At 45.2% G+C, this 22,048-nt stretch overlaps 1 protein-coding gene across 3 annotated transcripts in view; it reads left to right on the forward strand.

The window, feature by feature from the left end:
• Positions 1-22,048, forward strand: part of ULK1 (unc-51 like autophagy activating kinase 1) — a 76,616-nt gene that overhangs the window by 38,262 nt on the left and 16,306 nt on the right. For 2 of the 3 annotated variants that reach the window (XM_086856004.1, XM_086856006.1), the window contains exons 11-18: positions 584-666; positions 3,524-3,574; positions 9,894-9,982; positions 12,075-12,240; positions 13,475-13,535; positions 13,833-13,922; positions 17,872-17,997; positions 21,356-21,507. In XM_086856004.1, coding sequence (XP_086712130.1) covers positions 584-666; positions 3,524-3,574; positions 9,894-9,982; positions 12,075-12,240; positions 13,475-13,535; positions 13,833-13,922; positions 17,872-17,997; positions 21,356-21,507 — 818 coding nt within the window. The remainder of the gene's footprint in view (positions 1-583; positions 667-3,523; positions 3,575-9,893; positions 9,983-12,074; positions 12,241-13,474; positions 13,536-13,832; positions 13,923-17,871; positions 17,998-21,355; positions 21,508-22,048) is intronic. The other variant, XM_086856005.1, reaches the window with a different exon arrangement.

Below are 22,048 nucleotides of genomic sequence, written 5' to 3' on the forward strand. Positions count from 1 at the left end.
CAGGAATTTTGGCTTGCTGAGGTGGCAGTTGCTCTCATCTTAGTGGTCTTTGATTAATACATGCCGTATATCAAGGAAGCAAATAGACAAAGGTTACTTGCTAGTCTTACATAAGCTGCACTGAAAAATAAATGCCTTAATAAAATGATAGTAATTTGTGATACATTTCAGCTCCAGTGTCTTAATTGGAAGCTTCCCCTTGGAAACTGCTTTGTTCTAGTGATCTTATTCCCATTAGAGCAAGTAGGAGTGATTTTATTTATTATGTGTGAAATACTGCAAGTGGAATGGGCTTAGCTGAGCCACCAGAGGGATGACACTGTGAAGGGAAGGATCTGCAGGTGCTCATGGGCAAGGCCACTAAAACAAAATTAGCTGTAGCCTGAACAATGGCAGTGGGGAGTGAAAGCCAGAGAGGCAAAATAGAGACTTTTTCTGATCAGCCTCCCTCCAGTGAGCTCCTGGTGTTCCTGGCCCAGCAGGCATAGAGTGAGTTTGCATTTGCCAGTTGCCTTCTGAATATGTAAAAGCAGTGTAAGTAGACCACAAGTCTCTCTTATTTTGCTTTTGTTTTCAATCCTAGCATCCCCAGGGAGACATCAAGCCACCTGAGGCAGCTCCTGCTGGGCCTTTTGCAGCGTAATCACAAGGACCGCATGGACTTTGGTAAGACCTCCTCCCAGTTTGAGTTCTGCTGCCTGTCTCTGTGTCTTTTGGCACTGCACAAGCCTTTCTACTTTTGGCTGATGCTAGGAGAATCATCCAGACACCTGGATTTCACCTGTGCCTGAAGGGTTGCATAATCTTGGGGGGTTTAGTTTATGTGCTGGAAAGGTCAGTGCTGATTTCAGTACAATTCTGTAAACCAAGGAGACTTGGCACACCTTCAGCATATGTTTGTTACTTGCATTCTCTCTCCTGATTTCTGCTTTTATAATCTCTCTGAGCAGTGATTAAGTGTGATGCTAGGTAAAATGTGTGTTGTGATTCTGTGCTTTTCTGTCACAGTTCCTTCCCAGAGCTGCAAGCTGTGCTCATTTACTGAACAACCCAGTCACTACCCTCTGTTTCTCAGGGTTTGCTGTGATAATCTGAGCCAGGAGATGTAGCTGCTTGCAGACCCTTCCCTCCTTTCCCATTTCTGTGGAAGGAAGCCTTGGTCCTTCTCAGGGCTCAATCTGGCAGTGGCCGAGCCTTTGTCTCAGTCTCCTGACTTGGCTGACATGAGGATTTCCTCTTTTGTCTTAATTCTTTCAAAACTGAGATGAATCATTGTGAGCGCAGTGGTTCTGACTTGGCAGCATCTCACAGATGTGTTGTAGCTCAGCTCAAAGGTCTGAAGAGCCTCAGAGGAAAGCAGACAGAGGTGGAGCCTTTCCTTGAATCTCTGAAAGGACCAGGTCATCTAAAGGCAAACACATCCTGTGTGTGTTCAGGATGCTGCTTTTTAGTCACACTTGGGGTAAAATAGCTTGATATTTCTGGGGTTTGAGGGTTGGCTTTCTGTTGAGTTTTTTTTTTGCTTGTCTGCTCAGGTGGGTTGTTTCCTGCTGGGCAGCACATGCTGGGTGATGAAGAGGAATTGTTTTGCACTCTCTGTTATTCTTTTGGATTAGAGATACCAGGAAAGCTTTTCTGGGGATGGTCAGCTGCGTAAGCAACTGTGGACTACCTGAGGTTGATCATAGTTATCCAGTGATGAATGACTGGTTACTGGAGTGTAAAAGTGAGAGATTGAGCCTTTTGAAAAGTGAGTTGTTGAAGCTCCTGAAAGCCTGGCTTGGATTGAATCACTTGGCAGGGTTATTCCCTGCAGGTCTTTTATCTGGGCTGTGGATCTCTACCTCTTCTCTCATGCTGCTGTGCATTTCAAAAGAAGGTATCTCTGAGGTTCTTGATTCCCTGCTGTCAGAAATTGTCTGGCAAACCTTTTTAGCCCATATAAGCTAGTTTTTTACCTCTTGGGAGCAGAGTGCATGAGTCCACATCTAACTCTTGGAAATTTGAGATAGAAGATTTTGATATCACTCTGGACAGCAATTACAGTACATCTTACAGTAGTGAGACTTTTCCTGTCCTTAATGATGTATTTATCAATAAATTGGCATGTCCCTAGAGGAGAGGGATTCCTGCTGCTCCTTGTTCCCTGAGACCCTCGAGATGTCACAGTGACCCCCACAGAGCTCAGTTGAGTCACACAACAGTAACTCATCATCTTGAAACTTAATTTACTTGTGTGTCCCAGCTGCTCTTCTGCCAGGAACTGATGCTCTCTGCAATCTCAAGATTATCTAGAAGAAAACCAGGAGGGTTTCAAGTTGCAAGTTTCCTGCTGATGATTACAAGCTGGGTTGTTTGAATTTTGCTTCGCAAGCACAGCTAATGAGCAGTTTGGAGCAGGGAGGGGGAAAAGTGAAAGAAATCATCATTTCCACCCCCTCAGTTGAGTCAGCTTGGCTGAGGGATGGTACCCTCCTCTAGTGCAGCAGGCTGACAAAGAAGCAGGAAACCCCAGCAGCTGAGCAGCTCCCACAGGATGGGGATGTTCACCATCCATAGCAGATCTGATCTGTGAGATGCCAGCTTTCCCTGCTGAAGATTTCCAGTCCTTGTCTTGGGCTGCTTTCCAGACCACTGTGCTCTGGCTACAAGACCCTGGCATGGCAGTGGTGAGGAGAGGCTGGGGAGACAGGGATTGTTGAAGGTTAAAAAGCAGACAAACAACTAACTATGACTACTTTCTGGAAAGCTCAGTCACCAAAGAGGAGCTGTTTACAGAAGAAGTTTGTAAACCTTGGGTGTTGCAACAGGAAATCCATTCTGGGAAAGAAGCTGAAGCTCAGTAATCAGTGTTGATCCATGGCTGACGCTCCCAAAAGACTGAGTTGCTGATGGTGATAGGAGAGAGCTCTGGCACAGAGCTGCAGTGAATCAGAGATGAAGGATCTGGGAGAAGTGGCTACTTGTGAGAACAGGCAAACATGTAGAGAGTGTTCAGCAAGCCAGGACAGAAGCTTTCCTTGGCCTGTATGTGTAGAATGAATTCCCATGATGAGGGGAGGAAGCAGCAGTTGTGTTTGATGTGAAAGGGAGGGAGTTCTGGGCTGTGGTTCTGGGGTGGCCCATTAAAAGTGCATTTCTGCCCTCAGTGCACGATGGGTTTGAGTCTGTACATCATGGAAGATCACTCAGTGGAAGTCTTTTTGTCCATCATTCCTGTCCCATGGAGTGTCTGGCTGTGCAGTGTAATAAATACAGCTCCCCTGGCTGCCAACATTTAGGGTGACTCACCATCCTGAGCAGCCAGGGATCCGACTAATTTCCCACCCTTTTTTCATGAACAGGTTCTGCATCCAGTCTCCAGCCTGAATTCTATAGACCAATTCTATATGCTGTCAGTCAGCTTCCATTGTTGCATGGAAAAAATCACTGTATAATACTGTAACTTCCTGCGCTTTATCTGCTTGGTAAACTTCTTACAGTCCTTTTCTTTCACTGAGTCATTGTTCTTGATTTTTTTCAGATGAATTTTTCCATCACCCGTTCTTGGATGCAAGTGCCTCTATGAAAAAATGTAAGTATTGCATTTTTGATTACAACTCTTTTTTGAACCATGGCCCGACTTTCTTTGCTGTTAGTTCAAAAGGAAAGAATGATACTGCTTTATGTTTCCTTAGTTATTTAGGCAGGGATTCAGTGTTTATTATTGTGTCATGTCCAGATTTTGCCATCAAAATGTATTTAATTTTACTGAGTTATCTTCAAAGAGATGATATGGGAGATATTTAGAAACTTAAAGTAGAAGCAAATGTAGCTTTGAAATGGATTCAGCCACTTTGTGTGAAGTGCTTGGCCAGTGGAGTGCTTGTAGGTACACAGAATTAAGCATCATGATCTTGCTTTTCATCCTCACCTGTAGGACCATTCAGACTAATGAATGGTGCAAACTGGCACTCTTGGCCCTGCTTTCCAGGTTTGCTGTGCAAAAGCCAAATTTTGTGGTTACCCAATCTTGTTTCATCATTTACATGGAAGTTCTTGATACATCTTGTTTTAGAAGGGTTACATTTGGTAGTCTGTGGGAGCTGGCCAATACAAAGACAGATTTCCATTGCAAGTTCTCTCTTCGTCCTTTTGATTCAAAACTTTGGAAAAGTTGCAGCCACATGTATTATGTTTCAGAGGCTTGTTTTCAAAAAACAATTCAGAATTTCTTCTAGTGTGTGGGGCATCACAGTTCTTTGGCCAGGAGACTTGGGTTAGTGGAATTGCGTATGGTTGTCTTCTCTGGAGGGATTCTCCTGGATGTTTAATCTCTTGAGTAAATACAGCACCAAATATCTTCATCAGTGACTAATTTGGGGTGCCCAGTCCAAGGTCTTGGAGGAAACATGTCCAGCACAAACCCAGTTTCCCTCTTGGATGTGTGCCATGGGTCGACACACCTTGTCTGATATCCACATCACTCCTGACATTCTCTTGCTTTCCTGCCACCTGAGCAGGATTTCTGAGTTGTCCCTGATGAGGTTTTACCTGTGCACTCAGGTGATCGTCCTGCGGGCAAGAAAAGACGCTTCTGGTTCAGGGGTGCTTTCAAAGCAGCCAGGGCCCTAAACCCACCTGTGCCAGTGGGACGTGAGGCCGGCCCTGGGACACGGGCCAGGCCATGCAGGGCCGTGCCTAAGCCAGCCCAGCTCCTGGCACCTGCTGTCCTGCAGCTGTGTGGGAAAAGCCCTTTGGAGCCTGATCCCCCTGTGGGCAGAAGATCTCCCCCTCAGGATGTTCTTGCACGCTCACCAACTCATCTCCTACCTCCGGCTGTCCCGCTGCTTCACTGGCCAGGGGAGCAGAAAACCCCGGAAAAACGGGAGAGGGTTCTCCTGACTTGGCCCCAGTTTCCAGCTTGTGCACACCTGCTGTGCAGGAACCAGAGGTGCCATTATGAGCAGGAGACTGTAGCTCAGCCTTTGCCCCCAGCTGCACCAAGGTTAATGGTGTGGGGGCAAGGACCAAGAAAAAAAGCACCTTTACAGGCAGGTAAGGCCTATGCAAACTCCAGACCTCTCCGTCGCCCTGCTGATCCTCACCTCCGGACATATGTCCACAGCCTGGAGTCCTCTCCAGGCAGGAGAGACTGCTACTGGTTTTGAAGGCATGGGAGAAATATCAACCTGTTGCTGGAGATGTTCAAGTTGTGGTGCACAAAAATCTGCTAGTGGAGGAGAGAGTTCTTTTAGTCTGCTGTGAGATCTCTGCTACTGCCAGCGATGGTTTAGAGCCCCTGGGAAGTGTGCTGAAGAGCCTGGAGGAGAAAGGCTGCCTGTGGCCTTTTTGATTTCTGACAGGGGAGAGAAATGTGTCAGCAAAGGTCAGGTTATGGTGATCTCCATGAGAAAACCTCACCTGAGATTTATGGAATGCTGCCTAGCATGGCAGTGGGCTTGACCCTTGCATGGCTGTAGCTGAAATGTGTCTTGGCAAGGCTGCAGTTCTCAGGGGGTGGCTCCCCTGACTCTGTGTGCAGAGCTAGGGTGAGTCCAAAACCTTGCTGTGCTGCTTCATCTCAACATGTGGCTCAGCATCACAAGTGTAGGAAATATCAAAGGGAAGAAGAGCTGCATCTGAACCACAGTGGTCATTCTCAGGCTGAATTAGAGCCCTCAGACCTGCAGTGGAGAGCTGGGGAAGGAACAGTGTGCCGTGTGTTCTTGCTCTCCTTGAGAGCTGATAATTAGCTACCACTAAGTCATTCACATCTGAGTTTTTGTAATATAATGTAGCTTTGGAATTCTGGAAAACTGGTGAGTCCTCAAATGTAGATCGTTCTCCAGGTGGATAATTTTGAAGCTGCTAAGGCAAGGGGATACCCCTCGTTGGAATACATTTGCATGTTTATTGAGATGCTTCAGCAAAATCAACATTTCTTTCAAAAAACTTTCAATAAGACATTTCTGACAAGTGCCTCTTCTTCCCTGCTGTTTTGAGGGATGGTTGTTTTCATATATCTCCTCTCATCTCCCTCCCTGGAGACTGTGTTCAGGGCATTTGGGCTTTGTTAACTAAGATGGTGTACTTTATTTTTATTTTTTTTGTTTATTTATGATTTATTTTATATTGTGGGTTTTGTACCTGTGACTAAGCATGTGCTTTAGATGTGTAAAAATTTATTAATAAAGTCTTTAAAATGCTGTGTCTAGTCAGACTGTCGTCTGTCTGTAGCCAGGTCTGATCAGCATATGGTATGGGGCTGTGTGTTACAGTAATAACACATGAGAAGGCATAATTAGATGCTTGTGCAAGTCTTCTCTCAATAAACACATTGTAATTGGTACCCGTGCAGAATATTTTGGAGGTTTTTCTGCTCCTGCCTTTAATGAATGAGCAGCTGCTGCCTCCTTGACTCTGAGTTAAGAGGGGATGAAAGGTGAGCAGTTATAGTTCAGAAGTGCACGGGTGGTTCGGTGTCTGAAATACCTGTCAGGCTTAGCTTGACTTTTGCCATCTTTTAAATCTTACTGTACATAAAATACTCAGGTGAAAACTATCAAAAAATCCTCATGACTTATGCATATAAAAGATTTTGATGCTGCAGACTTTTAAGCTCTAAAAAGCAGTTTATTTGGACAATTCCTTTTAGAGTTTGTACTCAAACTTTATTGCCTTGTCAGAGATTGCAGTTAAAGGACTTTTTGATGAGTGGTTTTAATTGAATCCAGATAATCAGAAAAGTGCATCTCTCCAGTGTATGTAGAACTCAGATTCCAAATAAAGTTTTTCTATAAAACTTGAGGGTTGGATATTTTTAGGACAACTGAGCCCCTGGTAGGATGATATGTCAGAAGTTATTTTTACAAGTATAGGATCCAGTATCAGGATCCACACAGCTGGAGCACAGACTTGCCTTTATGGCTCCCAGTTCTCCCATTTTGAAACCAGTTGGCATTGGTTACACAATGTGCAGGATGACTGTTTTGTTGCTGGAGCAAGTTGGAGAGGACAATTATGAAAACAGTCTTATTTACATTACAATTACAATCCAGCAATTTCTGGATTTGGGTGGGGGCCTACAATTCATGTTAACATTCCCCACATTCAGACTCAACTGAAAACATGATGAGCCAAGTGTTTGCACCCTTTTTAATTTTGAACTGGGAGTGCCTGGGTGTGTGGAGGAGATGGAAGCAGGTGTCTTTCTTTCAAGCTGGCCTACATGGCTGACACCAAAAAATGCCCCAACAGGGATGTGGAGGTCAGAGAGGGTTTGTCAGAGCCAAACCTCATGGTTCTACATGCATCAAAGTCTGGAGTGTCAGGACCTTCTGAGTTGGAGCTCACAGCATTACAGTGTGAATTTGGGGCGTTCAAAGGGATTTAAATAAGAACAGTGATTAATAGAGGCTGTATCTAAAGGAGTGCTTCATGCAGCTGAGTTTGAGTTTCAGATGATAATGGCAAAGTCTGCCAGCTTGTCTTCCCTCCTGATTAATGAAAAGCTTTCTGAAGCAAATAGTCAAAAATAGAAGTGTCTCAATTCCAGCCAGGTTTAAATCAATAATCACAGAACCAAAATAGACTGGAGGGGACCTTGTGAGAGAACTGGGAATGACTCTAACAAAAATACTAATTCCAGGAAAAATGAACAGTGTGTTGCAAGTCTTGCAGCAGGCATGTGTGGATACAGTAGAGAATTCACTTATCTTTTTTTAAAAGCACCCTTCCATAACAGGAAGGGCTGTCTGTACACGGGTCAATTGTTCTGTAGCAGCTGGCAGGATAAATAGTGGGGGGTAGACCTTTTTTTTTCCTCCTTTCTAGTATTAAATCTATAGGGAAGGTCCTAGGGATTGCTCTGTAGGCTCTGTGGGAGGACTGTGGAGATCAAAAGCAGCTTGATAGAGGCAGGACAGAGCTCTTCATTTTACAGGCAAGTTCTCAGGCCTCTGTGTGTGTTCCCTGAGCATGGGGAGGGGAAGCAGCTGTGCTGGCTGTGGGTGGAGTGGCTCTCCATGCCAAGCCCCTGACTGACCTCCCAGAACACCCATCCTCGGGATATCTCCATCCCTGCTGCTGTACAGGAGCCAGAGCAGTGTGTTACAACAACACAGCCCATCAAGGGCACTAAATCTAGTGCAGAATAGATGCAGAACCTAAAAAGTGTGTCCAGCCCCCGCACCATAGTGCCCTGGATTCCTACTTGTTAATGTTGCCAAAGGCTGGAAATCACTGTGACCCTGCTTAAACTGTTAAAGGGGTCAGTTACATTAAAATATGTATTTTAAGTCTACACTGCTTTGGCCTCTCTCTCCTGTTGTTGAGTCTTGTTACATCTCTCTCAGACTGAGCAATTCAGTGTCTCAGTGATTGCTCTCTTTGTGATAAAAGACTGATCCAGTCATCCTTTAACCTTCTTTGATAGGCTGCATGGAAAGATTTCCTAAAGCCTTTTATTAAAGGGCATATTTTCCCATTCTTTTATCATTAGAACATTGTTTCAACAGTTAATTGCAGAGAGATGGACTTTTATTTTTCTAGCCTGTTGAATAGAGTAAGTACTTTGTAGTATCTAATGGGATTAATGACAGAGGTAGTTTTACTTCAGACAGAACCATTCTTCTTTTAGGTGTTATTAATCTCCCTTGTATTAGGTATGGAGTCATTAGCACAGGTACTGTAAAAGTAGAAATTTGATAGAAGGTGCTAATTCTCTGCCAGCATAATGGAAGAGCAGCAAAGTGTTCCTCTCCTCAATTAAACATTGTCTCTGATCTTTATCTTAAGTCATTCAAATACCAAAATGGTTCCAGTGTAAAATCTGACTTCAGGATGCCTTGAAGTGGGGATTTTTGGCTCTTCTGTGCTGTTCAGTCTTGTGCAGGTGGACTGGGGAATTTGAACCACTAACTACTTCAAAGTCCTTTGAACAGCCATAGTTACCTTTGAGTGTCTCCCTGCTTGGCTGAGCTGAGCTCTTCTGTTATTTACTGAACCTCACTTGCATAAGTCATTGGAGTTAAATATTCTTTTCTCCTCTGATGCCTTAATCATCTCTTCTGCCTGAAGGTCAGTGTTAACCAAGGCTTTCAATGTGAGATTTAGGCCTCTGTGAGGGTTACAAAGGCCAGTGCAGCAATGAAGTGAATAAAATCAGCAGTTCCTGTACTGAACAACAGAACATAAAAGGAAGGGACTCAGGGATGGCCTGTGCTGTGGAAATAATTTCTGTACAAAGATACTAAATGACCAATACTTGTTTAACTTGTAGAAGTGACCAAGCTGAGCTACAGGAAGCAATGCACTATTTCCTTGGGGAAACCCCCTTGGGGGTTTTTTGTTGAGTTTTGAGTTTTTGCTAGGAGCATGTGGCCTGGGATGCCCGAGTGGCTGTTTGGACAGCAAACACATAGGCTTTGAGTAGGCATGTGTTTAACTTGGCACACACCTCCCAATATTTGATGTATGTGTGCCAAGCCATGAGGTCTCATGGAGAAGAATCTGTCAGGGTATGGTCTAGCTCCTGGCTTCTGCCCCAGACATGAGCAACTCAGTTCACTTTTCTGTTTCTCTTTCCCTGCATTTGCAAAGATGCTCTGGAGGCTCTTTAGAGCAAAACCCATCTTGCTACCTGGGTTGGTCAGCTGTTGAGTGGGCATCTGACCTTGGTCAGGAGTTCTCAGTCCTGTGAGAGTGTGCATGGTGGAATGGATGCATGTGGATCACATAACTGAACAGAATGCTGATTTTCTTTAGTTCTCCTGTAACTGACCACATAAAATACATGAGACACACGATGGTACATGAGATAAACCTCATGGGAAAAGATGAAGAAGGCTTTTTATTACTGCTTGATCTTGGTTTAACCACTTCCTTTGGTTTTTTTCTTTTTCTGGTTTTAGCTGCTTCCGTGCCAATGCCTTCTTATCCCAGTTCTGGCTCTGGTAGTTCCTCTAGCAGCTCATCCACTTCCCACCTGACATCACCTCCTGTAAGTACAGCTCAGAGGATGCACTGTTCATGTTAATGGTTTCCCTGCTTGTGTGTTTGAAGTGAGGTCTGCTTTTGCACTCTCCTGGTGCAAGTCACTGAACACTAGTTTTTGCTAGGCTTGGTGCAGTGTTCTCTCCAGTTTAGAGTTTGGATACTGAAGGTTGGCTTACCTTAAGGAAATATGTCTTGGCTCTCCCCAAGACATATTTCAGTGTGCCATTGCCTGTTGGATGAAAAGCCTTTATGAAAGAACTTGGTATGAACGACACCAGCTTGTCTTGGCAGAGGTGGAAAGCTCCTTGGAACTCAAACTGGTTGCTAATTCAGGGTATAGCTCTGCTTCCTTGGCTGCACGTTCTGTGTGTTCAAGCAACATCTCTGCAGCCTGGCAGTATATCCACCTCCTCTGTCCAGCATGTCCAGGCACCACAGAGGGACATTCAGCAGAGCTGTTTGCTCAGACCTGCCACAGTCCAGTGGTCTGCTACAGTCCAGTGGTCTCGTGAAAGATGATCAGAACTGATGGGTTTTGTCTCCGGTTACTCAAAATGGTGAAAACTTTTCTGGAGGGCAGGATATTTAAGTGACCAGTGCAGTGACATTCCTCCAGCTCACTGAACTGAAAGGTTGTTTTTGAAGGCTCTTGGTGAAAGCTGCCTTTGACTTTGAACTCAGGAATGCTGGTGGTGTGATTGGTAAGGGAAGGGGGAAGGATGGGACTTTTTACTTCCTGGCATGACTGCTTTCTTTTCTCTGTTCTCCGAGTTTCCCTGGGCAAAAGTATCTCAATTTGGTATGGGAAAGGCTGAGGGGCACCAGCATAAGTTGGTGTAGGTGCTCATGATGTGAGCTGGGCAGAGAAGACAGATCTGCTCCTCTCTGAATGTTTCATACCTGTGTCCCTGAGAGCTTCCTCCCTGCAGCCTGAAGTGGAGGGTGGTTGGCTGAGGCCCTCCTGGCCATAAGACTCCAGGAATGAGCAGATGGCGTGAAAAGCAAACTCACTCTCCTGAGCTTTCCTGGTCTGGGAAGCTTAAGGATGGTACAGAATCACTGCCAGACTGGAAGAGGGTCCCATATAAGGGGTTTACTGCACCTCTCCTGCTCTGCCTTTGGAGGCTTTGCTGATGAAAGTGTGCTGGCTCAGTCTGGGAAGAAATGCTACATCTGCAGGGCAGAGTTCACAGTTTGGGTGGAAAAGAGACAACTTTGACAGCTGGAAAATTCCTTCCACCTGTATGAACTGTGTGCAGAGAGAGGGAGTCCCCACAGGGGCAGCAGGAGAGTCTCTGGAGGGTGAGCAAGGTCGTAATGAGGCCCAAGTGAAAGCTGCTTGAAGTGTTTCTCAGCCTGAAAATGCATTAGGATAAAGACTGATCTGCTCCATGGGCAGTTCAGCTGCCTTAAAGCTTTCTTAAACCATCCAGCCTCCTCCATCTGTCTGCAGTGTGAGGGGATTGTGGGCTATTCATCATTTAGCTGAAGGAAGCAGGAAAATGGGACTTTTTGGGGGCTGTCCTGGCTCTGACAGCTGTGGGCTGTTTATCTGCTGAAAGTTTAATCTCTTTTGGGCCTTTCTTTAGCTCCTTAGCAGCAGTACAGCAGAACGGGGTGGTCTTGGAAGGTCAGGAACACTTATCTCCATGTTACCAAGTGCTGCAAAAGCACAAATAGAGACCAGATGGTTCTGTGTTTAAGAACAAAACAGAAAAAACATAAACCTAAAGAACAACCAAAAGTATCTTTGAAAGCTCCTCCCATGTTCCCACCCATACTGAGTTAGTAGAAAATGTGTGGTTGATCCAGAAAACCTCAGCAGAGGGATGCAAATAACCTCAAGTGAATTTTTCTTATCTGTGGAGCATCAGACACACTGGAAGTATGTTTTGTGTAACAAAAGATGCGCTGTTCTGACAGGGACATAAAAGGCTCTTCCTTTTCAGCAAACTGAACAGCTGCTTCTGGCAAACCATCAGCCCTGGTTTATCAGCAAAATGTTGTTTGTAGCCTTGTACAGCTCAGTTTAAAGAATGGAGCAGAATGATGAAGTAGCTGTGCTGAAGCCAGTGTTTGTTTTCTCCTTGAATTAGCAGTCCCTTGGAGAGATGCAGCAGCAGCTGCAGGAGAAGGCACTGGCATCTCCTACCCAGGATTCTCCTGGGTTTCTGCATGGATCCAAGGACTCTGCAGGAAGCAGCAGCAAGAATTCCTCCTGTGACACAGATGACTTTGTCATGGTCCCAGCGCAGTTCTCAAGTAAGGTGGTTTCTGAAAATGCCAATATTCTGAGCAGAGGGGGATGTGGATGTTAAGGATAGATATTAAAAAGTTGAAAGAGTGATTAAACTTGTCTGTTTTGACTGAATAGTAGAATGGTTTTGTTTTCAAGCTGGCAGAGACATTAGGCTCACTGGCTAGTTTCATAGGATATTTTGTAATTACCTTTAAAGAGTGGATTTGAGAGTAAAGATTACTTGAAGACCTCAATAAGAGATTGAACCTGGAAATCCAACTGGAAAGGAAGATAAATAGGCTCACAGAGAAAAGTCTCTCTCTCACAGAAGCTTGTACCTTGTTATCCTGTCTTCAGTTTCACTCAGCATCACAGTCCAAGACAGGATTTCAGCCAGCAAGCTGGATTTTACACTTGAAAAAAATCCCTGAGAAAAACTAAAATAAAAATTGTTTTTTCTTCAGATGCTCTAAATTTAATTTTAGGACCGTTATGTATTTCTACTTTGATAGGAGTTGCTTGAAAATACAGATGTACATACAACCAGGGCCTCAGTTCAGCCACATGCCCAAGTATGTCCATGCACAAGTCTGTAACCAGCAGAAGGACATTGTTCAACCTTGCCCATGTGTGTGGTGCTTTGCTGAGCTGGAACTTGGTGGTGATAAATGCTGTGATTCCTCCTTTCACTGTTCCACCACTTGTATTAAAATAGGAATTTGGAAGGGTAGAGTAATCTCTGGAAGATCTCTGCAACCCTTATGATAAAGGAGGAGCTTGTGTTTTCCCTGGAATCAGTGGTGGGACCAGTACACACTTGTCTGGCGCTGCTCATGTTCCCAGTGTTCAGATGTTGTGTATCCAGCTGCCAGCTCATTTGGCTGCCCTGGATTTTTGCCATGGAGGACAGGGATGTTCCAAAGCACTAAAGTATCTTGCACCACTTTTACACAGCAGCCAGGGACTTGCACCAAGTGGACATGGACCTGTTGCTTCAAATGATTGTCAGGTTTTGGCCCTCTTCCAAGAGGACTTGCTTTCAGCCTAAATTTTCCAAAACTTCAGCATCCTTACACAGCAACCACCATGAACTTCAGCTTCAGCCCACATGTGGTTTGCAAAACACTGACTTCAGGAACAGCTCAGCAGGGCTTGCAGGAGCAGGAAATTCTACACAAAATCTCAATTGTTATAATATAAAGATTTTTATGAAAATTATCTTGAATTAATCTGTTTCTGCTCTTCCTTGTCCCTCAGGTGATCTAACTGCTGAGGCTGCAGGAGGGAAACCAATCCAGGACAGCCTGATGTACAGTGGGTAAGACCACCTAGGCACCTGAAATTGTCCAGCCACTGGAGCCTGCTGGGTGTTTGGGACTGAGGTGTTCTGGTGGATGGGAGGGAAGTTTTCCTGAGTTAGCCTTTTTTTCAGGGATGTCTGTCACCTGCCTGGTTCTGACCACTTTCAGTTTGACGTGGTGGGAGCAGGATGACAGTCCCCAGAGCTCCCACTGATGAAGTGCTGGGCAGACACAGCTCTATTGCTGTGCCTTGTAGGAGGGAAGCAGGGTTGTTTCCCAGGCTCTGACAGCTGAGTTCTTTCTGTTTTCCTCAGGAGTTCCCTGGTGACTTCAGCAGGCTTGGAAAGCCAGGGAAGGACACCATCTCCATCACCCCCGTACAGCAGTTCTCCAAGCCCATCCGGGTAAGAAAAACTGTTTGGTGGTGTCTGTGCAACACTGAATAATTGAAGTCCCACTGACTGGGGGGATTTTACAGCTGTTGGTGCAATGGGCAAGATCCACATCTCCTGTCTTAATTAATGGGTAACAAGAAACACCCAGGAGAAACTCCCCAGCCTTGGGCACTGATCAGTCCCAACTACTAAGCCTGGCTCTCCCTCTTCTGGCTCTCAGGAGAGGCTGGGAGAGAACACAGGAGAGCTGGAATTAACTCTGTTCCCTGCAGGGGCAGGGTTTGTTCTCAAGCAGACGGTAAATGTACTCCACTGGCACGTATGTGCTGCTTGTCCCCCCAGTGCCCAGCCCTCAGAGGTGGGGAGAACTCCAGCTGAAGACCCTTGTTTCTAATTCATGCAGTGAATTAGAGCAGAACACTTCATCCAAGGCTGAAGTTAGGATGGACTTGAGTTACTGGGCAAGTGTGGGGGAGTGTTGCTCATCTCCCCTTGCTGTTGAAGGACAGATGAGGGCCTGTTTAGTTGTTTGTGGTTTGCTGAAAAGCTCCTTGTGCTGTGTCTCTGTAAAGTAATGCTGATACTGGACCTTGTTTGCTAGTGAGGGATGCAGGAGTAGGAGGAACATATGCAAACAGGCATGGTCATGGGTTTCATTCCAACTAAACCAGTTGCTCTAAACTCAGTTTTGGCCTTTAGAAGTGTTGTAGGTGACAGCTGCCCACATGTAACAGCACCAGCTGCCCATTGGGGCCAGACACTTTTGTATTTTGAAGGTGTTAATGATCTGTGGAAGGTGATCCCCTTGACTCTGGGCCCTGAAGCTTTAGGGTATGTGCTTGGCTTGCAGGGAACTGCTGGTGTTGCTTCCCATCTTGTTCTTGCCTGCTGGGGAATCAGGACAGCTTTCATCTTCTGTTCTGTCAATGTGGCACCTGTCAGGGGGAGGATGGTTTAAGGGGATTTCACACTGGGAGACAGATGACCCTAAAATCTTTTCTAAGAAGAAAGTGTAGTCCTGGGCTGTGTGTTGAACACATTTGTTACATGAACAGAGCCCAGAAAATGACAAAACATAGCCTCAAAGCATACAATTTTAACAGAGAATAATATAGCTCAGAGCCTTGCTGACATGATCAGATTAATTGGCAAGCGTGTGCCACAGTGTGGAGTTTAATTGCATGAGGCTTCTTATGCCATCGCCTGCTAAGCTTTTTAACAGCTTATTCCTTAACTGATTCCTTTGCATTTTGGAGATCAGTCTCTATTAAAGGATTTGGCCTTGCTTCTGGGCAGCAGTGAGGGGAAATTCATGGAAGCTGACCACAAATGCTGCCCACTTCTCAGTGTTCACCAAACTGGCCTCATCATTTTCTAGTGGATCCCAGAGTGGCCAGTCAATGCCAGAGGCTTTGATCTAAACATGTTTCCACTCTCACTGTCTTTCCTGTCAATTCTCAGCAACTTCTGTGGAGCCAATTCCAAACCCTCTAGTGCTACTTCCCACTTTTCTATCTGCCTTGAAGTAACACAGAAAAGCTCATTCCTGTGCTGTTCAGAACTGGTGCCACCCAGGTGTGCCCTCACTGGGTTTCAGTGCTCTTCCCTGTGGATGGCACGAGACCTGTTGGTTCAGCACTTGGCTCCACTGCTGCAGAGGACTCCTGGTTTTCCCTCTCTCTGCTCACTTGGAAGCAGCTCCCTTCCATGTGTGGCTCCAGGCTTGCATGCAATGCTGGCTGCTGTCCATCTGGGACAGAAAACAAGGGCTGTTTCAGAGTGACCAGCAGTGGGTTTTCCACAGGATGTCATGGTATGCTCTAGGACAACTCTCCTTGTTCTTAATTAAGAGATTAAGAACTGGACAGAATTAAAACATGCCAATAGTTGATCCTCTTTTTTTAAAAAATTCTTTTTTTCAAATGCTTCCTTGAAGATGCTTCCTAAGTCTAATGAAAGGTAATTTCCTGGATGTACCCCACAGCACTGGATTTAATACCATTTTCAAAGAGCTTTTAATTACTGCCAAGTAGTTGAATTTCCTGTTCCAGTGTTATCTCTTGGACTTTGCAGGTTTATGGTCAATTGCATTCTTTAGGGCTTGAGGCCAGTTAGCAGGTTTAGTGTATGTCACCTCATTTGGATCATTTCCTTTGCAACTTGCACCATGTGAAGGAAATAAGTAACTCTTGGGGAGTGGGAGGATCTCAATCCCCACCATGTGAAGGAAATGATAAAGCTCTTGGGGAGAGGGAAGATCCTTTTTCCCAAGAACTTCTTTTCTGACAAAGAATTTTGATCAGATAGAAAAGAAAGTGTTTGAAATGTATGTTCAAAGTGAGTACAAGGTTTATGTGAACCTTCAGATTTCTTGCTAAAGCTTTGTTTTTTTTATGTCTGTCACAACACCATGTTTAGTACTCATGGAAGGCAGATACATCAAAGCCTCACCTTTTTGCTGAGCTACTGGAAACCTTGAATGCCTTTATTTTATTGTGTGTCAGTGAAGAATCAGGGCATCCATGCTGCCTTTTGGACACAAATAGGAAATAGAGTCTGTTTCTTGGTGGAAAAAATAAGAGCACACAAGGAAGGATATATGGAACTTAAAAAAAGTTGAGAGAGGAATGAAAAGATCGGAATCATTTGATCATTCAGCCTTGATGAAAGATCTCTTCCAGTTATTTGGCTCTCCTGTGAAGGAGGAGTGTCTTCACATGCACTCTGTGGAGATGTGCAGACACTTTCCTGCAGATCAGCTTTACTCAGTGCTGTCACTGTAAACCACAGAATGCCATGACCTTCCTCAAAACAGAAATTCTGGTAATGGGACGCTTTGAACTGCCAAATAAGTCACAAACTCTTCTTTCTTCCCCTGAGCACATGTGTGTGTTCTTGCTGAATTGAGTATATCCTTTCATGTCATGTGAAATATTTCCATTCCAAGTTCTAGACCCCAAGGAGTGATGCTTCCAGCTTGTCAGGGGCAGACCCAGGTGTGTGTCCTCGACTAGCAATGAGGGAGATTGCAGAAGCCTTCATTACCAATAGGATCTTCCTGTAATTGTTCAACATCCCTGCAGTTGGTGTTGGCAGTTGTAAATAGCATTGCCATGGCAATTAATCCTGGAATTCTGGGGCTTTTGGGAAAAGACTTTAGGCGGCTACTTAGTAAAATGTGGTATTTGCATAGGTTTTGTACAGCCTGGGGTTTGGGTATGTGTGTAGCCTGGTGGACAGGCCAAGAGTAACCTGGGGGAACAGGTATCAGACATGAGCCTGTTAACCTGCTTGGATGGAAGGAGCCTGAAATTTGCAGAATGGACTTGTCCCATTTTGTGCACGTGGTGCTGTTCTATCTTGTCCTTGATGGGTATATAGATACCAGCTCCTGCCCCTCAAATTCCTTTTCCCCTGAGTTGCCTTCTCTACCCTGTAGTTAACTTGCCAATACTCTGATCTACACCACTACATTCCCTTCGTGGTGTGAGACTTGCACGGAGATGCCGTGGCTGCAGCAGCGCCTCTGCATGAGTCAGTCACAAGTAGCTCTTGTCAGCAAAGTCTGTGCCGGTGTCCTTTGTGAGCCACGTATGTTCAGCCCCTGCCCAGTGCTGCCTGCTTGGCTGTGGATCTGAGCTGCTGGAAACTAGGCCAGCCATGGCCTGAAATAGCAGGGCTCTGGTTTTCCTGGAGGGAGTGGTGCGCTTGGGTGTAGGTTTTAACATCAGGCTGTGGGTGGGAACGGTGCTGGAGGAAAGGTGTCTGTTTCCAGGAGATGTGTGGTGCCACTTCCCTTTGATATGACTTTGAACCACCCCCTGGTGCAAACCCACAGCCCCAGAGCAGCCCAGGGGATGCTCCCTTGTGCAGTTGCTTCGTGAAGATAAAATCTCCAATTACCTGTTGAAGGCCCAGCCCTTACAGGAGGTTGTCTCTGTGTGTCTCCTTTCCACAGCCGGCCAGGGCAGTTTTCCAGCAGCAAGTACGGACACTCTGTGCCCATCCCAGTCCCCACACAAATCCACAACTACCGTCGGATCGAGCAGAACCTGCAGTCTCCCAATCCATATTCCTCTCCCCGGTAAGTTCTGGGGCTGGGACAAGGGGGGTTTATAAAAAAAATGCTTTAGACTTTACTTTCTGTACCTCTATAAATTTCCCTGTGTGTTAGTCTCTCCCCCTCGCTGTAGGGAGCCAGTGTGGTGTGTTTTGGGGTGTTTTTGTGGTGGTGTTGAGATTTATTTCTTAGCACTATAAATTTTTCCTTTTATGTGCTTTTATGTGAGAAAGTTCCTGTCAGCTCAGAGTGAAGGCTGAGCCACTTTGAGTCTGACAGCTTTTCCCATGCCAGCTATGGATGGATTGGGTGTCCAAGTGTCCAGGCAGAAAGAACCATCCATCTGGCAGCCGATTTTATAAAAGGAAAATTTGAGATAAACAACTGAAATGGATGGGGCTACAGAACCTACCTGACTTTACCTTAATTGGTTCCTGTAACCAGTCATGCCATAGATGATGTGTTGTGCACGAGTTGCATATTAATGTGGTTGTGCAGCCAGGACTGAGTAAATCATGAGCAATTTATGCCCGTGAGGCAGAGCATGTTTTCTGAAGGCTGTCAGGAAGACCCTGACGCCAAGTCTGCAGCAGACAGCTGACCTTCTGAGTTCAGAGGTAATGCCTGGTACATCCAAGACATGTAGGGCTTCTATCTCTTCTCACACATGATTGCTGGCTGGCAGCAGCAGCCCAGACTGGGAAGGAGACCAATACAGGATCTGAAGGAGCTTGTGCAACAGGGGCACTCAAATAGAAGTGTCTAGGAGGTGTCGTGTCTTTTCTAGGATGAGTTGTGTTGGTATCTGGATTAGTTCAAGTTTAGATTTCGAAAGTAGGGTAATACCTACGTCAGCCTAAGTTTGGGCTTCAGCCAGCCTAATTCAGGATAAGGCTTATTTGAAGTGGACCCAGAAACAGAGACACAATATGCTGATATTGATCAGGGATAGGGATTAGCAGAAAGCTTGGTCTGTGCCACTGTAACTTTAATATTGTTTTATGTTAACTTTTTCGAGTTTGTGGCAGGTTTTGTGGTAAACTATGTCCTGTTTCCTAAGTGCCTTGTGTTTTTGACAGCAAAACTTGTGGACACTGTTGGTTTTGGACCTCACAAAAGTCCTGATTATCCCTGTGAAGTATAAAGAGAGAGCTTTGGGGAAGGTGATATGCCAGCCCCAGACCTGGTGATGGGCTGCTGAGCTGAGGCAGTCAAGGAGCAAAGTGCCACGTTTTGCTCCTTTTAATCACCTCTGTGTAATGCTGAGATTGGCATGTCCCTGCACAGGAACTCGAGGAATGGGCCCAATCAGGGTGACTCACAGGCTGCTTTTAGCATCTTCTCAGCATCTCTGGCGTCATGTTTTTTCTGCCCCAGGAAGCCATACTTATCTCTGGCCATCACTTCCTCTAATCAGCAGGTTCGGTAGACACCCTTCAGGAATGGCAGGAGAAAACTCCACCAGGCATTTAGTGTGTGATCCCACTTTTCCATCAGGTGTATCAAACAGGCCAAGTGCAGAGTCATGCTTGCTGAGTCATTTGATTGCAAACCTTGACGTACACTCTGGTGTCTGAGAAATGTCCCCTTGTCACCTGACTGGCTGCTGTGTGCCTGTGAACCTGGTGTGGTTGTGGACAGATGTGTGGCTTGGTGAGCTGCTAATTAGATGTATGTGCCTCTGGCCACATCACCTGGCCCGCTCATCTGCTGGCTTACCCCGGGTCTCTAGGGTGGCATCTGACATTCCACATCTTCCAGCAGCACCAGTCACCTGGTGGTTTTCTTCTGCAAGTTCCTAATAGATAAAATTCAGCCTTCTGCATGGCTCATGGTCTGGAGCATTAAAAACATTGCAGGGCAATACTTTCTGCCACTGAATATTTAGGTGTCTTCTCACTTTTCTCTTTGGAAATTCATTTTGCTTCAGGGCCAGGCACTTGATGAGCATTAGCCTCTGAATCTGGAGCAACCTGAAGAGAAGTGATTTTTAGGTTAAAATTTTCAAGTATTTCCTTTTTTCCAAGCATGTGATTATAGCATGGATTTACTTGGCTGCAGAATGTGGTAACACATTGGATAGGGGCAGGGAGGCTGGCAGATCAACTACTGAAATAGATTTATTTTTTAAAATGTATTTATTTTCTAAAATGTGGCATAAAGTGAAATACACACCTAGAACTATTGTTGAGTAGATTTACTGTCAGTTCATCAGGATGATTCTGCAGTTCCTGGCATTGCTGAAACTCACATCCTTTGTTCCTTCTGTTCAGATACATGAGGACAGATAAATGCAGCATTCCTGGCAGAGCAGGCAGGATACCTTAGCATCTTTCAGTGGCTCAAGCACAGAGGGTTTTTTTCAGCAGTCATTGATTCCTGTCCAGAAAGACACCTACTGGTTGAGACAAATGTCCTTGTAACAAGAGAAAAAATGTTTGCAAATTGGGAATAGAATGAATAACTTGATGAAAAGACTGTGTTCTTATATGGAGGAATGTAATGGGAATCTTAGAGAAGGAGCCCATAGAGGCAGAATGGCATTGCACTTTAGGTTGTGTGTTCTTAATGATGGTGAAAAGATTAACATGTTGAGAAATAATTAATTAGTATGCAATAATCCCATCTCTCTCCAGACTGATGGATGTACTCACTTTCCCACGTGTTTCCTCTTCTGTTTCATTTTAGCACTGGCTAATACTCAAGGTTCCTGCATGTGTGGGCTTTACAAATTAATTTTAACTCCCTAAGTTGAGCCTTTGCAAGGAGTTGAAGGCGTTGAGACAGGCAATTCTGACCGTCCAACCCAAAAACCCAGATTCCTCTGTGTGTTTGTGAAGTGTTTCAGATCTGACAGCCACACACTTGTGTTTTGCTGTTTTGCTCTGTAGCTCCTGATTTGAGTCCAAGCTCTGTTGCAGAGCAGTGCATTGGCACACTTTGCCTCGGCATTGAGCCCAGAGCTTTCTTGCCTAAAGGCTGCTCTGACTGAAGGTTGAATAAAGCCCTCTCAGGGCATTCTAGAGACACTGCCTACCATAAACATCTTGGACATGGCAAGATAGGAAATTTTGACTTGTTCAGGATTGATGTAGATACCTGCAAGCATCTGCAGTGTCTCTGAGAAATGATTGTCCTGCTTGCAGCTAAGCTAACCTTGATTGTTCTTTTCATTAATTTGAATTAAAACTCTTGAGAACAAGGATTATCATCTTAATTGTTTCGGTGTAGTCCTAGAACAGTGGGATTTTAATCCAGGATGAACAGTCATGAAGCTGTGCTTTTATGAGAGTAACTGAGTGTGTGTTGGGTGATGCTGTTCTCCTTCCTCTTTTGTACTGGCCTCTGGAGTAACCTGTGTGCTTCTCTTGTTTCCTCTAAGGTCTGGTGCGGTCCGGAGGTCCAGCAGTACAAGTCCTCTTGGTTTTCCCAAAACTGGTGCTTCCCCTCCTTATCCTGGAGAGCATGGATCCGTGCCCAGCACTAAAAAGCTCTCTTTTGGTGGTGCCAAGCCCTTTATGCCATCACCACAAGGTAAGATGTCAGCTGGCACATTGCTGTCCTAATAAAATCATTTGCCTCTTTCCTGTGAAGAGGGAGGTTTTGACCAGTTGTAGCTGCCAGGTCATAGGGAGTTGAGATTGTTGTGTTCCCCCGTGGTTCTTCTCCACAGATGATTTGACAAGTGTTTTGACCTCAGTGAAACAGAGAGAAAAATATCTGTTAGCCCCAGGAGAGGCAAGCGTTGCTTTGGTGCCTGCATCAAACGTTTTGCTGCCCTCAGAAGAGGGTGTCTGTAAGTGCAAAGTGTCTTTTTACTGGCTCGGGTTGGGGTGAGAACAAATGTAAGCCAATTATTGCCAAAGCAAAATTCTGACCAGCTTTGAAAGGGCTTGAACTTCCAGACTGAAAAGTTTTGGCTGACTATTGCTAACCTGATCTAGATGCTAACAAGCATTTCAAGTGGAAAGAGACAAGAGAAACCCCAATGTGCAATGGATGCAATTTGCTGTTTTCTGTAAAAGAACACGCTGATATAATGAGTTGTTCTATATCCCTGGTGTCTCCAATCCTG

This window comes from Cyanistes caeruleus, chromosome 18, assembly GCF_971803275.1.
Source record: "Cyanistes caeruleus chromosome 18, bCyaCae1.hap1.1, whole genome shotgun sequence".
In the NCBI taxonomy this organism is placed as follows: Eukaryota; Metazoa; Chordata; class Aves; order Passeriformes; family Paridae; genus Cyanistes; species Cyanistes caeruleus.